This window comes from Bison bison, unplaced genomic scaffold (assembly GCF_000754665.1).
Source record: "Bison bison bison isolate TAMUID 2011002044 unplaced genomic scaffold, Bison_UMD1.0 scf7180017864373, whole genome shotgun sequence".
Classification (NCBI taxonomy): Eukaryota; Metazoa; Chordata; class Mammalia; order Artiodactyla; family Bovidae; genus Bison; species Bison bison.
The window spans coordinates 8,260,462-8,275,056 of NW_011494945.1; the positions used below are offsets into that span (position 1 = coordinate 8,260,462).

Below are 14,595 nucleotides of genomic sequence, written 5' to 3' on the forward strand. Positions count from 1 at the left end.
ATATATAGTTTTGTATCCTGCTTTTTCATTCTTGTCCTAAGTATTTTATTTCATTGATATTCTGTATATGTCTTTGAACACATTTCTGATTAAAAAAAATAAATAAATAAAATAAAATCCTGCCACTACCTTTTCTAATTAAAAAAAAAAAAATAATCTGGAAGGAGAATGAAAGATGTAACTAAAACAAGGTTAGGGTCACGGAGGTTCTTTATGCTACATTTTCAACTTTTTGTTATATTTGAAAATTCGCAAATAAAGTTTTTTCAAGAAATACATCTTTTTTTTTTTTTTAAGAAATACATCTTAAAATTGTTGAAAATGGCAAAGGGTAAACATTTGTTATTTCTAAGGGGAAATATTTTTTATTTACTATATCATAGACCTCTCAAGAAGAAAAGCAAGGAAGGAAGAGGAAGAAAAAGGAAAAAATAGAATAAGAAAGAAGACTATTGTCTTTTATCTCCTTTGCCTGAGTGATGAAACACTATTGACTCTTCTGTTACTTTAACACAAACTTAAACGTGTAAAACATTTTTAGAGATTTCAAGTTAATATTTCCAAACTGGCTTTGTGGCTCAGATGGTAAAGAATGTGCCTGCAATGCAGGAGACTTGGTTTCGAGCCCTGGGTCAGGAAGATCCCCTGGAGAAGGGAATGACTACCCACTCCAGTATTCTTGCCTGGAGAATTCCATGGACAGAGGAGCCTGGCGGGCTATAGTCCAAAGGGTCCCAAAGAGTCGGACATGACTAAAGCAACTTAACATGCAAGTTAATATTGGGAACAATTTCTGATAAAACTGTTCATCAGCAGACTTGGCTCCTGTGTAATTTATTACTCATCCCTGGAAGGGGCTAATTGAGCTTAATTGACCTCTGGGGTCACTTCCAACTCTGAGTCTGTAAATCTGACTTTTTAGTTTACATCATTCCTTATTTTTTGAAACTCAAGAGTGATGGCTGTTTCCTCTACCTTTATAAAATTGATTACTAAGTAAAGAACTATTAATTTAAAAGAGGGAAATAGGATAGTATCATTTATAGTGTTGGGAGAAAGGGAGGTGGCAGAAGAAAGATGGCTCAAGTAATAATTACAGCATAGTACAACAAATGACTGAGTTATGTTCAAAGGCTTTCAAGTGCAGAAAGAGTTAACCTTGGGGAAGCGAGGAAAGACTTCCCAAAAGTGATGCATGGACTGATTCTTAAAAATTACTTAAACAAAAATTCACTTCTCATTCACCCTATAGCAGCAAAAGTATGGCACATCTATACAATGGACCTCTGAAGAGATGTTAAATAGAGCAAGGAGATTTTATTTGTAAATAACATGAAACTATCTCCAAGAGATAATATTAGGTAAATAAAATCAGAGTGCAGAAATATAAACATATTTTTGTGATATAGTTTTTATTGAGTATCTTTCAACAAACAATAGCTTAAAGGAAAGTGGTATTTATTTATCTCAGATATCAAGAAGTGTAAAGATAGGTGCATCAGAGCTAGAGTAGCCCTAAGACATCACCAGAGGTCCAGGCTTCTCATTTTTTCATGCTCTACCATCCTTGGGTTGCGGGCTCTCTTGAGATGCTTAAAGTTTCTATGGTGCCCCCAAGCAGCTGAGCCATATTCCTAACAGGAGGAAGGGGTAAGCTCAAAATGCCAAAGGTGCATGCCCTCTGAATCTATTCCCTTATACTAGAAACTCAGTAGTTTCCTTAGAGACTCACCTAGTGGACTTCTACTTACATTCATTGGCCAAACTGTGCTACAGGATCACCTCTAGCCTCAAGGGATTTTGAGGAGGTGAGTTTTTTAAATGAGTACTTTGTCTCTCCAAATACAGCCACAGGTATGTTAGTAGTGAGGAAGGAGAGAGGAAATAGGTAACTAGCAATGTCTGTCCTCTCATATCTAAACCTTAGGATGCTAAACAATTTGGAGAAATGTTGGAAGAATATGTATCAAAGCAGATTAAGTTGTTTAACATATAATAGAAAGAAAGTAATTTGGTGAAACTTTTTGTAAAAATATTGGTTAATCCTCAGGGTTACATTCAATGTAGTAATTACTTCCTTACTCTGATTACTTAACATAAGCAGTATTCACTTATGACTTTTATCCAATCAAGATTTAGCATGAAAAAATACCTGAGTACTAAAATATATGTGCATAAAATAAGATACTTTTTAAAATCCAGTACACTGAAAGTTTACTAGATTACTTTCAGTGGCTAAACTAGGAATAAGATAATGAAAAGGAAAAATTCCCAGATTCTCATACTGTCACTGCTGTAACACTAAATTATAAGTTGTATAATGTGGCCTGAAGTTGTTTTTCTAATGATAAAATCTTAGAAGTTGTGAACACAGTACTAGAGTGGACAGATTTCAAGATGACCAATCAGTTCATTTCTGTTTCTTTAGAAAGTATGTACTAATCATCACAATAATTTTGTCTTTTTTCACTATTAACTGGGCTCCCAGGTGGTGCTAGTGCTAAAGAATCTGCCTGCCAATGTAGTAGATGCAAGAGACGTGGGTTTGATCCCTGGGTTGGGAAGATCCCCTGGAGTAGGAGATGGCACCCCATTCCATCATTATTCTTGCCTGGAAGTCTCCATGGGCAGAGGAGCCTGGTGTTCTACAGTCCATGGGGTCCCAAAAAGTTCGACATGACTGAGCAACAAGGCACACACATAACTATTAAACTACCAGTCTAAGTAGTTCTTTAAATCTCCAAATCTTAGAATTTTAGGACTGAATATTAAATTTAGGACAGAAATCCCTGAATCTTAGAACTAGAAGAGACTTTCTCCAGTTCCCCTCCTTTCAGAGATAAGAAGACGAACGACCTTGGAGTTTTAAGGGATTTTCCACAAACTGTCTGTGATAGGCAGAAGGAGAATTGTTAGCTCCCTCTGATTGAGCTAAATCACTTATTTTGGTATAACCAAATTATTTTTGAAACAACTTGTTACTTTCTCCAGCTACTATAACAGAGAGTCAAGTCTAGTCATACTTTCTCCCAGAGAAGTCTTCTGTAGTGCTTAGAACTAAAGATGAAAATTGGACAAGTCTGTGGTGAGCATGTATCAATCTTGGTAGTGTTGTAACTTTGCCCCCTCCCCCATTTACTGTTCATCAGGTAAATAAACATTTTAAACCATCATTGGACACTATGACCATGAGGCTCTGAGTTCCAGCTTTGTCTTTCATAAACTGAATGTTCCAACCAGGTATTTAAGCTCCCCACACATGCTGTAATTAGAATCACAAGTAGATAAGTAAGTAAAAGTTCTTTGTGAATGGTGGGTACTATACAAATTATGGTTTCACTTTCATTATTACCACTGTTCTTGTTGTTTCTGGCCATGAGGCTTTTAGATTGCCGTTTGTTTAATGAATGGAGCTTTATGATTATGGATGTCTTTATTAAAAGCTCCCAGTAATTCATTTTCGTCCTTAGGGTAATTCAAAACACCTACAACTTTGACTTGCCTGGTTGTTGCTTTCTTTCATAAGCTGAACTGCATGAGAGATTTATCCAGTGCTTAACCCTTCTTGAGGTTTATACTTGCTCATAATCTCATTGTGCTAATTTTTGTGAAGTGTAGCAGTGGACGTTTTTGTAAACTAGAATACATTTGCAGGGTACCAATAAAGTACACTTTTATTCATTTCTTTTAGTTACTCTTTTAAAGGACAGTTTTAACTGTTAGCTCCCTTTAAAAAAATGTTTTCTGTTAACTTCTCAACAGTCCTTAAGTCTCCATCCTCAGTGATTTTCTTTGGGATGTAGTGAGGTTTTCATCTAAACCATGAATTTACTCTTTTCAGAAGCTGTTTAACTCACTGGTTCCTCTTTTCCTACTTCCCCAATTTGTATTCAGGTACACTATGTACACTGGAACATTTTTACATATTCTTTTACTTTTTTTAAGCAAAGGAATAAGTTAGAAACATGCTTTTTCTTTATAGATGCCAAATTGTTTGGTTCCTTTACTTTATTGCATCTTTATATAATTTATAGTTGTCAAACTAGTAGTACATTGTTTTTAGAGAAGAGTCTTTTATTATTTGATTGTTTTATATATATTTGTCTCCTTTTCTAAGGCTGTTATTCTAGGTCAAATCCTTAAATTTGACCTTTAGGTCAAATCCTTTTGTTAGATGTCCCTTGGGCCTTTGTTATAGCTTCTTCTGATCTCTCTACTTTCACTACCTACTTTTTAAGATTTTATGTGGATATATTTTCTATCTTTCAAGTTACCACAGGCAAGTTTTGCAAGTTGTTTCACTCCCTTATAATACCATATGTCCTTGCTCTCTCCTCCAGTAAGTTTCCTCACTGCCTTTCCAGATTCTGCCAAGAGTTTGTCATTTATTCGGCCTTTACCTCTAGCCCCAAACATTCAGACTCAAAGCCATTGACATATATTTTAGGCTTTTGTTGCCACAGCAGCCACTCCTAGATGTACAGTTTCTGTATCAGATACCTATTGCTGTATAGCAAACTATATCCTAAATTTTAGTGACTTGAAACAGCCATTTTATTTCTTACCATTCTGGGATCACTCATGTGACCGCATTGACAAGCCTTAATGCATAAACACTTACCAGGCCTTGCTTATGTCACTTCTGCTAATATCTTTTTGGCCAAAGTAAGTCATATGGTGAAGCCCAAAGTTAGTGTGGAGGGGACTACACAGGGGCCTGGAATGAAGAAGTATGGTTCACATGGGGTCATTTGTAACTGATTTCAATGCATTTCCAGCTCTGTATTACTGTGTGCCTTTGGGCAAGTCATTACACTATGTATAACAATTTTCTCACTTGTAAAATAAGAGTTAATAGTACCTTCATAGGGTGGTTCTGAGGTTTAAAATTTTTAGTAATTGTTGATTTTCTAATGATTATAAAGTAATTCTTTTGTCATTTTAGAAAATGTACAAACTATAGAAAAGTATAAATAAGAAAACAAACATCTGAAATGCCATCTGATACAGTCCTATACTATAAGTTCCTCAAGGGTCTTCTTTATTTTAATTACTACTGTAGGTATATATCGTGGTTCTTATTCTGAAAGATAAGGTCCTTGAAGGAAGGGACCACATCTGTTCATCTTTGTAAATCCCACAGCCTTGTATTTAAGATTAAAAGTGATCATGTGTAAAAGTGCTTGGCGTAATGACTGGCACAAATTCTATTTCCACCTAAATTGGAATTTTATAAGATACTAGTAAGGATTCTTAGAAATCCTGAAGTTATACTGATAACAAACTATCTGAATGGAACTGTGGGGGGTGGCCGTTATTGGTTGTCTTCTCTCTGGGGCATCCTGGTGACTCGTGAGGTAGAGAATAGGGAATGGTAGAGAGAAGGAAGGTGGTGTCAGGATCTACTTATAGCTCCCAAGTAACTCAGTGGAAAAGTCTCTAAGAAAAACTTCATTCAAGTCTCTCTGCAAGGGCACTGATACAAAGTTACACCAAACCCTCAGCTGCACTTGCCATAGTTCTGTCTTCAGCTTCATGGTGTTTCCCTGAGTTTGATGCATTCAGCTAAGACAGAGACACCAGAAATGTATGCCTGATTTCCAGTGCAAATATGGTAATACTAGTGGAGTCACTTTGTGTTGCTATGTGGGTATATGCAGCAGCACGGATTAGAATACTTTGGACCCTGTCCCCTACTGGCAATATTGAACCAGCTAAATCAGTAATCATCTAGCCGTATAATACTGAATTGCCTCAAAATGAACTCATAATTGATGCCACGTAAATAAAAGCACTGTGTACCCATTAAAATATGGCGTGATTGAAGAAATAAAGTACATTTGAAACCTTAAAAAGAAAACAAAACTCCACAAAACTTCAAAATGCTAAGTGAAGTATGTCAAAGACAAATACTATATGACTTCACTTATTTGTGAAATATAAAAAACAAAGCAAAACCAAAAACTGAACTCATAAAATAGATTGGTGGTTGCCAGACGTTGGGGGGGATGGTGGGAATGGGCCAAGGGAGGGGGGAAAAAATGGGTGAAGGTGGTCAAAAGTTACAAGCTTCTAGTTACATATTACCAAGAAAAAGAAGACAAACATGAAGATATAATGTACTGGGGATATAGTGTGTAAGCGGTGACTGTCGTTAATAATACTGTATTGTGTGTTTGAAAGTTGCTAAGAGAGTAGATCTTAAAAGTTCTCATCACAGGGAAAAAAATTGTGACTATGTATGGTGACAGATTTAATTAGGCTTACTGCAGTGATCATTTCACAATACAGTCGTCCCTTGGTGTCCACAGGAGATTGCTTCCCAGACTCACTTCAGATGTCAAAATCCACGGATGTCCAAGGCCCATAGTCTATCCTCTGTATCTGTGGTTCCACATCTGCAGATTCAGCCAACCTCAGATTGTGTACTACCTACATATTTATTGAAAAAATCCTCATAAAAGGACTCACATGGTTCTGTGCTGTTCAAGAGTCAGCTGTGTGTACAAATACTGAATCATTATATTGTACACCTGAAACTAATATAATGTTATGTGACCGTTATATCTCAATAGAAAAAAACTTCATTAAAAAGGAATAACCTGAAAAAAGAGACACTAATCTATGAAATATTTTGTTGTTGAAACCTGAAATCTGACAATACTGATAAGATGGTATTCTTTACACTCAGACAAATCTTACTTTTGTGTTTTAGTCAAAGAAGTTTGGCAGAGATCACAGAACTTATCCATACTGCTCTCCTTGTACATCGTGGGATTGTAAATTTAAATGAATTGCAATCTTCTGACGGGCCACTGAAAGATATGCAATTTGGAAATAAAATAGCTATCCTGAGTGGAGACTTTCTTCTAGCAAATGCCTGCAATGGACTCGCTCTCCTACAGAACACCAAGGTAAAACTGGGCAGGGTTTGTTCTTATCTGAACGGCCTTTAGGTGGCTCTTGGTTGACTGCGGGAGCCACAGAGGTCTGGACACCCTGCTGCCCCAACTCCACACACATAGATGCTCAGTAAAATTGTGACGAGGGTAATGATGATGATGGCAATATCAACCCTAGTTAAAACTGGTAAATGCTAGGAAAGAGTTTTGAAATTAATTTCCAGTTGTTGGTTTTTTTTTTTTTTTTTTCTGGTAACAGATGGAATTATTTGTTAATTATAGGTAGTGTTAAATACTCAGGATAAAGATGATGTCATCAATATTACCTATCATCTCACTATCCAGAGATAATTACTATAGGTTACTGTTTTCATATATTTCCTTCCAGTCTGTATTTGTTTATTCATACCTTTGGATGTGTGGATTTGGGGGTAGCATAAGTGAAAACTTAACATGTGTAAGCTTTCTTTAATCCTACCTTTTTCTCCCATTGCATAAATGACATGCATTTTCCCATATCATTAACATTTTTCATAAGCTTACTAATGGTTGCACAGTATTCAGTTATTTTGATGTAGTGTTGTTTATTTAACAGATTCCTTATTTTGGGACATTTAGGTTGCTTCTAATTTTCTACTCTCATAAATAGATTTGCATTAAACATTTTTACACATCAGTTTTTCTTCATTTCAGATTATTTCTTTAAGGTAAGTGCCTAGAAGTGGTTCAGAGGGTTTAGTTTTAGTATTCTTGATGCATATTGTCAAGCTGCTTTCTAAAAAGACTGTAGATGTAGTCTTCATTTATCAGTTAGGATTTGGTGTGACTATAAAATAACAGTGACCAAAACAAGATAAGAATTTATTTTTTTCTCCCTCTCTCTCTCTCTCTCTTTTTTTTAAACATATTATTACTATCTGGGACTAGGCAATCCAAGGTTGGTATGGTGATTCTAAAATCAGGAACCCAGGCTCCTCTTATCTTACTGCTCTGCCATTCCTATCTTGCCACTTTGTGGCCCAAGATAGTTGCCATTATGTCTTCATTCCAGTCAATAGTAGGGAAGGAGAAGGAAGGGCAAAAAAAGGGCAGATCTCCTCCATTAAAGATCAAGTAAATACACATCCTGGACACCCAAGTACAGCCTCAGTGTAAGTCTGCCATCCCAGAATCCCATCTGATTTAGCATTTGTCCTAGACTTTTATTTTTAAAAGAGAATGGTTACTTATAATTACATTAGAATAATGGGTTGGTAGAGCTCTGCTTTCTACTCCCAGCTTCTGCCTCGATTTTCGTCTCACATAGGCCAATAATAGGTGAGACCCATGTACTGTAAGGGAAATTCTCATATTAAGGTATTATTAAATCTGAAAGAAAAGCAGCAATAACTCTTCTCTTTTCCCAGTGCATTCAGATACTGCAATCAAGGACAGAATATAGGACAGTTGTTAATACAAAGTACACTGAATGTCTAGAGACAGTTAAAGCTCCTTCCTGTCTCAGGTGGTAGAAGTATTTGACACTGCTGCTCCAGCTGGCTGTTTGGTGTATCACCCAATTTCTTGGAAAAGTTAATTTAATAAGGAATGTATAACTTGCATAAAATGTTCCTTGACGTTTGCTGTTCACTGTGGAGGCCATAGTTGGGTCACTGACCACATGGAAAAGAGAAGATTCAAATCTGCTGAAAAACTGTCAAGATTAATAGTAGTTACTACTAAAATTAGTAGTTACTTTAGGGAGACTTCCTAAACATGATGGTTTAACACATATGGCTGGAGAAAGTATATGTACATACAACTCTGTAATGCCTAATTTTTGTTGAGATAAATTACTATTGCTCTAAATTAATTTCATTCATTTTTGACCAAAAGCAGTAGCTTTAAGTCTGTTGACTCCAATGATAGAAGAATTTTGCAAATAGCTAGATAATTCCAGTTTCAGTTGAATGTTGTCAGGTACGTCAAGTAACTAAATCATTTTTGTTAATTCTAAAAATGTTTTCTTTTTCAGTCCATTCATGAAATCAAGGTAAAACTTTTGGAAGTATATTCTATCAAAGGTAAAGCCATTTTGAGTGAGACTGGAAATTCAGTTTAAAAGTTGAACATGAAAGAAAATTGTTAGCTCATAATAATAATACAAGTACAAATTTAAGCAAAGCACACCACGGTGTTGTGATAAAAGTAACCATCTTAACTATACTGAGAAACTTGTAGACTAGTTGGAGCTAATTGAAGCACACTCATAGTTCATATTTGCGTCAAAACAAGCACCAACATTCTACTAATTGAAATAAAAGCTATTGTTACCAAAACTAACAAATATCTTTATAGTCAGATCTCAGGACTATAAGATTTGGGGGATATAGCTGATGTTGAGTGTAAAACTATACTTCAGCACCACATATTTCAAAGAAGTATGTGCCTTCTCTCTTTGTTGCCTGTCATTAGTCAGATTTTAGAAATCTTTATGTCCAAGGATGGTATTGAACTTTGTTCTAAATGGACATCATAGTTTTGGTTACATTTTGTTCAAAATCAATTGGAAATCTGAAATCAAGTGTTCAACAAATGAAGTACCCAATGAAACTTTTGTAGAATTGCAATTAATGACAACAGAGTTTCCATTGGAACTTTTTCCTACAGAAGGAAAGAAGGAATTGAACAAAATAAATGGTAAGAACTCAAATGCAAAGAATAAAGATTACAAGATTAAAACATGCAGTTCTATACTTGTGATTTGGAATATCTCACCTTGCAGGAAGAATCTTTTGGTGGTGCTCCTATTTTGAATAAATTATACACATATATGAGTGAAATGAAATTGAGAAAATATAGATTTTGCTACATCTAATTTTGACAAAACATTCAAAAGAATCATAGTCGATTTATTTGACAAGTTTTGTCTTATAAAAATATTTGTCAAAGAAAGGTACTCTGAAGGAAGCAAAAATACAGTACCTTGAAAATATCTGGGGTGGAATAGTTACAATTTTCAATATGAAAAGAAAATTAGAATTGAGTATCTCTTCCATTTAGCAAATTTGCTCTGAACTTACCAAGTAACTCAGAACCTGTAGAAAGAGCATCTTTCTCAATTAAATCTACCAATTAACCCACATGGACAGAGGAGCCTGGCGGGCTACAGTCCATGGTGCCCCAAAGAATCAGACAAAACTGAATGATTAACACTTTCACTTTTACCTAGTATGAGCTATCTACTTATGGAGAAAAATCAAATCATATCTAGCTATCAAGGAAACAATTACAAGACACAGGAAAGGGCAAAAACACAACTTGCAGAGACAGAGCAAACACCAGAGCTTGACTCAGATACAGCGGGGATATTGGAATTATCAGACCAGGAATTTAAAACAATTATGATTAATATGCTAAGGGCTCTAATGGATGAAGCAGAACGAATGCAAAAACAGACAACATAAGCTACATAAGAGAGATGGAAGTTCCAAGAAAGAAGCAAAAAGAAATGCTAGCAATCAAAAACACTGTAACAGAAAGGAAGGATATCTTTGACGGCTTTATTATTAGACTAGACACAGCTGAAGAAAGAATCTCTGGCCTTGGAGATATCTCAGTAGAAGCCTCTAAAACTGAAAAAGCAGAGAGAGCAAAGACAGAAAAAAAACAAAAAACAAAAACAACACAACAGAACAGAATATCTAAGAACTGTGAGAGAGCTAAGGTGTAACATACACATTACAGGAAATCATGGGAGACTGTTAGGGGATTTTGCCCCTCTAATCATGATATGTGACTATGACATCTCTATATTCAAGAAAGTTTCAAAGTGAGTGGAGGGAGAAGCTCTGCTCCTTTAGGTCTTTGTTAAAAGAAGAAATGGACCTGGACCCAGCAGAGTCCTCATTCTGGGCTGTGCATCACTTACTCCTCCTCTTTCCAATATTTCTCAAATCATAGATAATTCTCAAAACCATTTCACTTACACTATCTCATTTGAACCTCACAAAAACTCCTCCCAAAAAAAAAAATAAAATAAAATAAATCTACCAATTATCATCTACCAGTCATCTACCAATACTATCAATGATGGTATTGTCATCTACCAATAAGAATCCTTTAAAATGTCAATAATTTCAAATTAATTAATTACAAAATGCAGCTGTGGAGAATGTTGCTGGAGGTTTTATCTTTAAATGCCATGTTTTTGAAAACACATCCTTCAGAAAAATGCCAGTGACGCTATATTAGAGACAGATATGGCTAAGAAAAAAAGTATGTGAATATGTACCAAGAATAGTGATTCTACTATTTTTTAATATTCATATAATCAATATAAAAAGTTCTTTTTATTTTATTTTAATGTACATGAATATATGTTATTTTTATTTCTTTTGAAATTTTGTGTATTTTTTGGAAGTAATTTTTGAATAGAACTAGTTAACAAGTCCCCCAATGTAATAAAATCAATTATTAGTTAGTACAAGTTTCATCAGATGCTTCCCTGGTGGCTCAGATGGTAAAGAATCTGCCTGCAATGCAGGAGACCTGAGTTTGATCCTTGGGTTGGGACCATTCTCTGGAGAAGGGAATGGCAACCCACTCCAGTATTCTTGCCTGGAGAGAGGAGCATGGTAGGCTACAGTCCATGGCGTCGCAAAGAGTCAGACACAACTGAGTGACTAACACACACACACACACACACACCCCCCACCAAAAGAGTCTTCCTGCAAGGTGAGATAGTCCAAATCACAAGTACAGAATGGCACATTTTAATCTTGTAGAGCATTTGAGTTCTTACCATTTATTTTCTTCAATTCCTTCTTTCCTTCTGTAGGGAAAAATTCCCATGGAAACTTTGTTTTCATTAATTGCAATTCTACAAAAGTTTCAAAAAGTACAAAGTTTTAATTATTTTATTACTGCCTTTTACATGGCCCAGTTTGGATGATAAGTTTTATAGTGTCATACCGCTTTGAAGACATTTCTCAGAAGTTATTTGAAATCCTTCTGCATACATTCTGTTGGCTAAAATTTAATGATACAGTCACACCTAGCTCTCAGAGAAACTAGGATATACAAACTTTTGTGGGTTGCCATGTGCCCAGCCAAAAATCTGGAAGATACAGAGAATAGATATTGGGAGACAAATAGCATTCTGCCCTACCTTCCCTTCACACTTTTTGGTTAACGCGTAGTTTCACAAGACAGACCTGCTGGTTTTAGGGAGAACAGTATGGTGCCTTTAGTATGTAGTTTGTGTTCATCTGAAGAGGAGGCTAAAGAAAGAAATTTATTGGCCATATAAAATGGAATTATAAATAATCTCAGTTTACTTGGGAGCCACCCTCTACGTTTTCCCTCTTCACCATACCTGCCATGGTCTCTGTTGAACTTTGGGTCTTGGAGAAGGAGGAAGCCTCAGAAAGTGCGGATCTGGTATGGTTTCTGGCTGCCTTGAGCTGCACATGACTAACCACACACACTGACCGCTCATGGTTTAGATCCACATACCTGAGAGGAAGACATGTCATGGGACAAATTTATATCTGTTCGCTCTGATCATTAGTTTTAACTCACTTTAAGCTATTCTGATGAAGTCCTTTTCTTTTTATAAGATTTATATATTTATTTTTTGGCAGTGGGGGTTCTTTGTTGTTGCACGTGGTTTTCTCTAGTTGTGATGAGCTAGGGCTACCCTTCGTTGCGGTGCACCGGCTTCTCACTGCAGGGGCTCCTCCTGTTGCAGAGCACAGGCTGTAGGTGTGAGGACTTCAGTTATTGCAGCTCATGGGCTGTATACAGTTCTGGCCTAGTAGTTGTGGCATAGGGGCTTAATTGTTCTGTGGCATGTGGTATCTCCCTGGACCAGGGATCAAACTGGTGTCCCTTGTACTGCAAGGCTGATTCGTAATTACTGGACCACTAGGGAAGCCCTTGATGGAGTCTTATATAAGATTGGGCTTCCCTGGTAGTTCAGTTGGGCTCCCTGCAATCCTGCAATGCAGGAGACCCTGGTTCGATCCCTGGGTCAGGAAGATCCCCTGGAGAAGGAAATGGCAAACCACTCCAGTATCCTTGCCTGGAAAAATCCCATGGAAAGAGGAGCCTGGTAGGCTGCTGTCCATGGGGTTGCAGAGTCGGACACGACTGAGCGACTTTCACTTTCATTAACCTTTTATATAAGGTTAAGATGGTGGTATTAAGTACAAATATTATTAACATACTATAATGACACAAGCAAGTGATCACTTGCTTTAGCCACTTCACTTTATAGAAATAATATTTAAAATGTTCCTTTTCTTAGCTAGCTTGTATCATTCACACATTCTTTCTTTCAGTGTGGTTCAAGTTCAGAGAAAATGGAGGCTCTGTTCTCATCAAAATCAAATCAGATTCATAGCCTGTGAAATCCATTCTTGGTGCTTTGCATTCAGAAGCATCACTATAAATGTTCCAGAGTCTAAGACCTCCACCATCTGCTCCATTAGGCACTGGATTTCAGTAGCACTACTTGATTTACAAAAAAAAAAAAAAAAGCTGATCATATCCAAGCAACAGTTCAGCCTGAAGCTTCTCCTTGAAATAAGAATGGTCAAGCATTCCCTTCCCATCAAGTCCTGTACCTTCATGATCTCTGCACAGGTTTGCACCTTTAGATTGGCATTTTATCAACCTTTGTCTGGTGAGGAAGTTTTTTCTTTTTAAGCCATGGTATGTTTTTTTCTGAATTTGATAGTTGTGTGTTAAATTGAAGCCTTTATTGTATGCATCCCCCCTGTTCATCTGAAATAGATCTTTTGCACATTGTTCTTCAAAGGGTCATTTGAAGGTTCTACAAGTTCACTTTCAAAAGATGCTTCACTGGCTCACTTTTTGTGAAAGACCTTGAGTACCATATCTAGGGTCCATAATTGATCTACAAATCTAGGCTTTCTGTAGCCGTATTTTAATCATAATGGATGATTTCCAAATCATGTGAATATTGTTTTAAACTGAGTAAATTGTAAAGGGTAACTAAAGTGCTCTTTCAGAGAAAATCTTTTGATAAAGCAAATCTCCCATATTCAGAACTGGTTCCTTTCATTTAAATACATGGTGGTATTCCCCTTGGAATTTTTTTTTTTTAAGGAAAGTAAAGTTTTATCTCAAAAGAGGACTAATTTTATTAAATGAGCTCCCAGAAGCTTCAGTATACTACTATTAAAAGAGAGAGTCCGAGGGGAGGAAAAGGTGGCGATAAGTAAGATCTCTACATATGATAATGTCTTAACAAAGCTAGATGTCTGTTTGACATTTTCACTTTCTTTCATAAGAAAGAAAATTTGTCAGCATTAGCAACATAAACAGAGACCTCAGCATAAGGGGACAGGCAGAACATAGCACAAAAATGCTGTATATAGTATTCTGTTTTTTCACAGTAACAGCCTGGTTTTTCTTTGAGAGTATATATTTAACTTGGTAATTAAAGTTAGCATATTTGTAGCAACTTCTAATTTTCTATAACTTACTCATTCTACCAACATCCCACTTTATTTTGCTACTGAATTCTTGTCTGAATTTCTGTGTTATATGTTTGTCATTGTACTTCTCCTGGGGCAGACCATTAGATGAAGTGTTCTGCAGTCATATGAAATTCAGAGCTCTTTTATAATTGCCAAGGGTAAAATTAGCAAAGTCAATTATTCTCCCTTTGGCTTTTCCCTGAAGA

The 14,595-nt window shown here is 36.2% G+C and overlaps 1 protein-coding gene across 1 annotated transcript in view; it reads left to right on the top strand.

Moving 5' to 3' along the window:
* PDSS2 (prenyl (decaprenyl) diphosphate synthase, subunit 2) overlaps window positions 1-14,595 on the top strand; it is a 268,981-nt gene that overhangs the window by 157,954 nt on the left and 96,432 nt on the right. Inside the window, exon 3 of the mRNA XM_010856657.1 lies at window positions 6,716-6,914. Coding sequence (XP_010854959.1) covers window positions 6,716-6,914 — 199 coding nt within the window. The remainder of the gene's footprint in view (window positions 1-6,715; window positions 6,915-14,595) is intronic.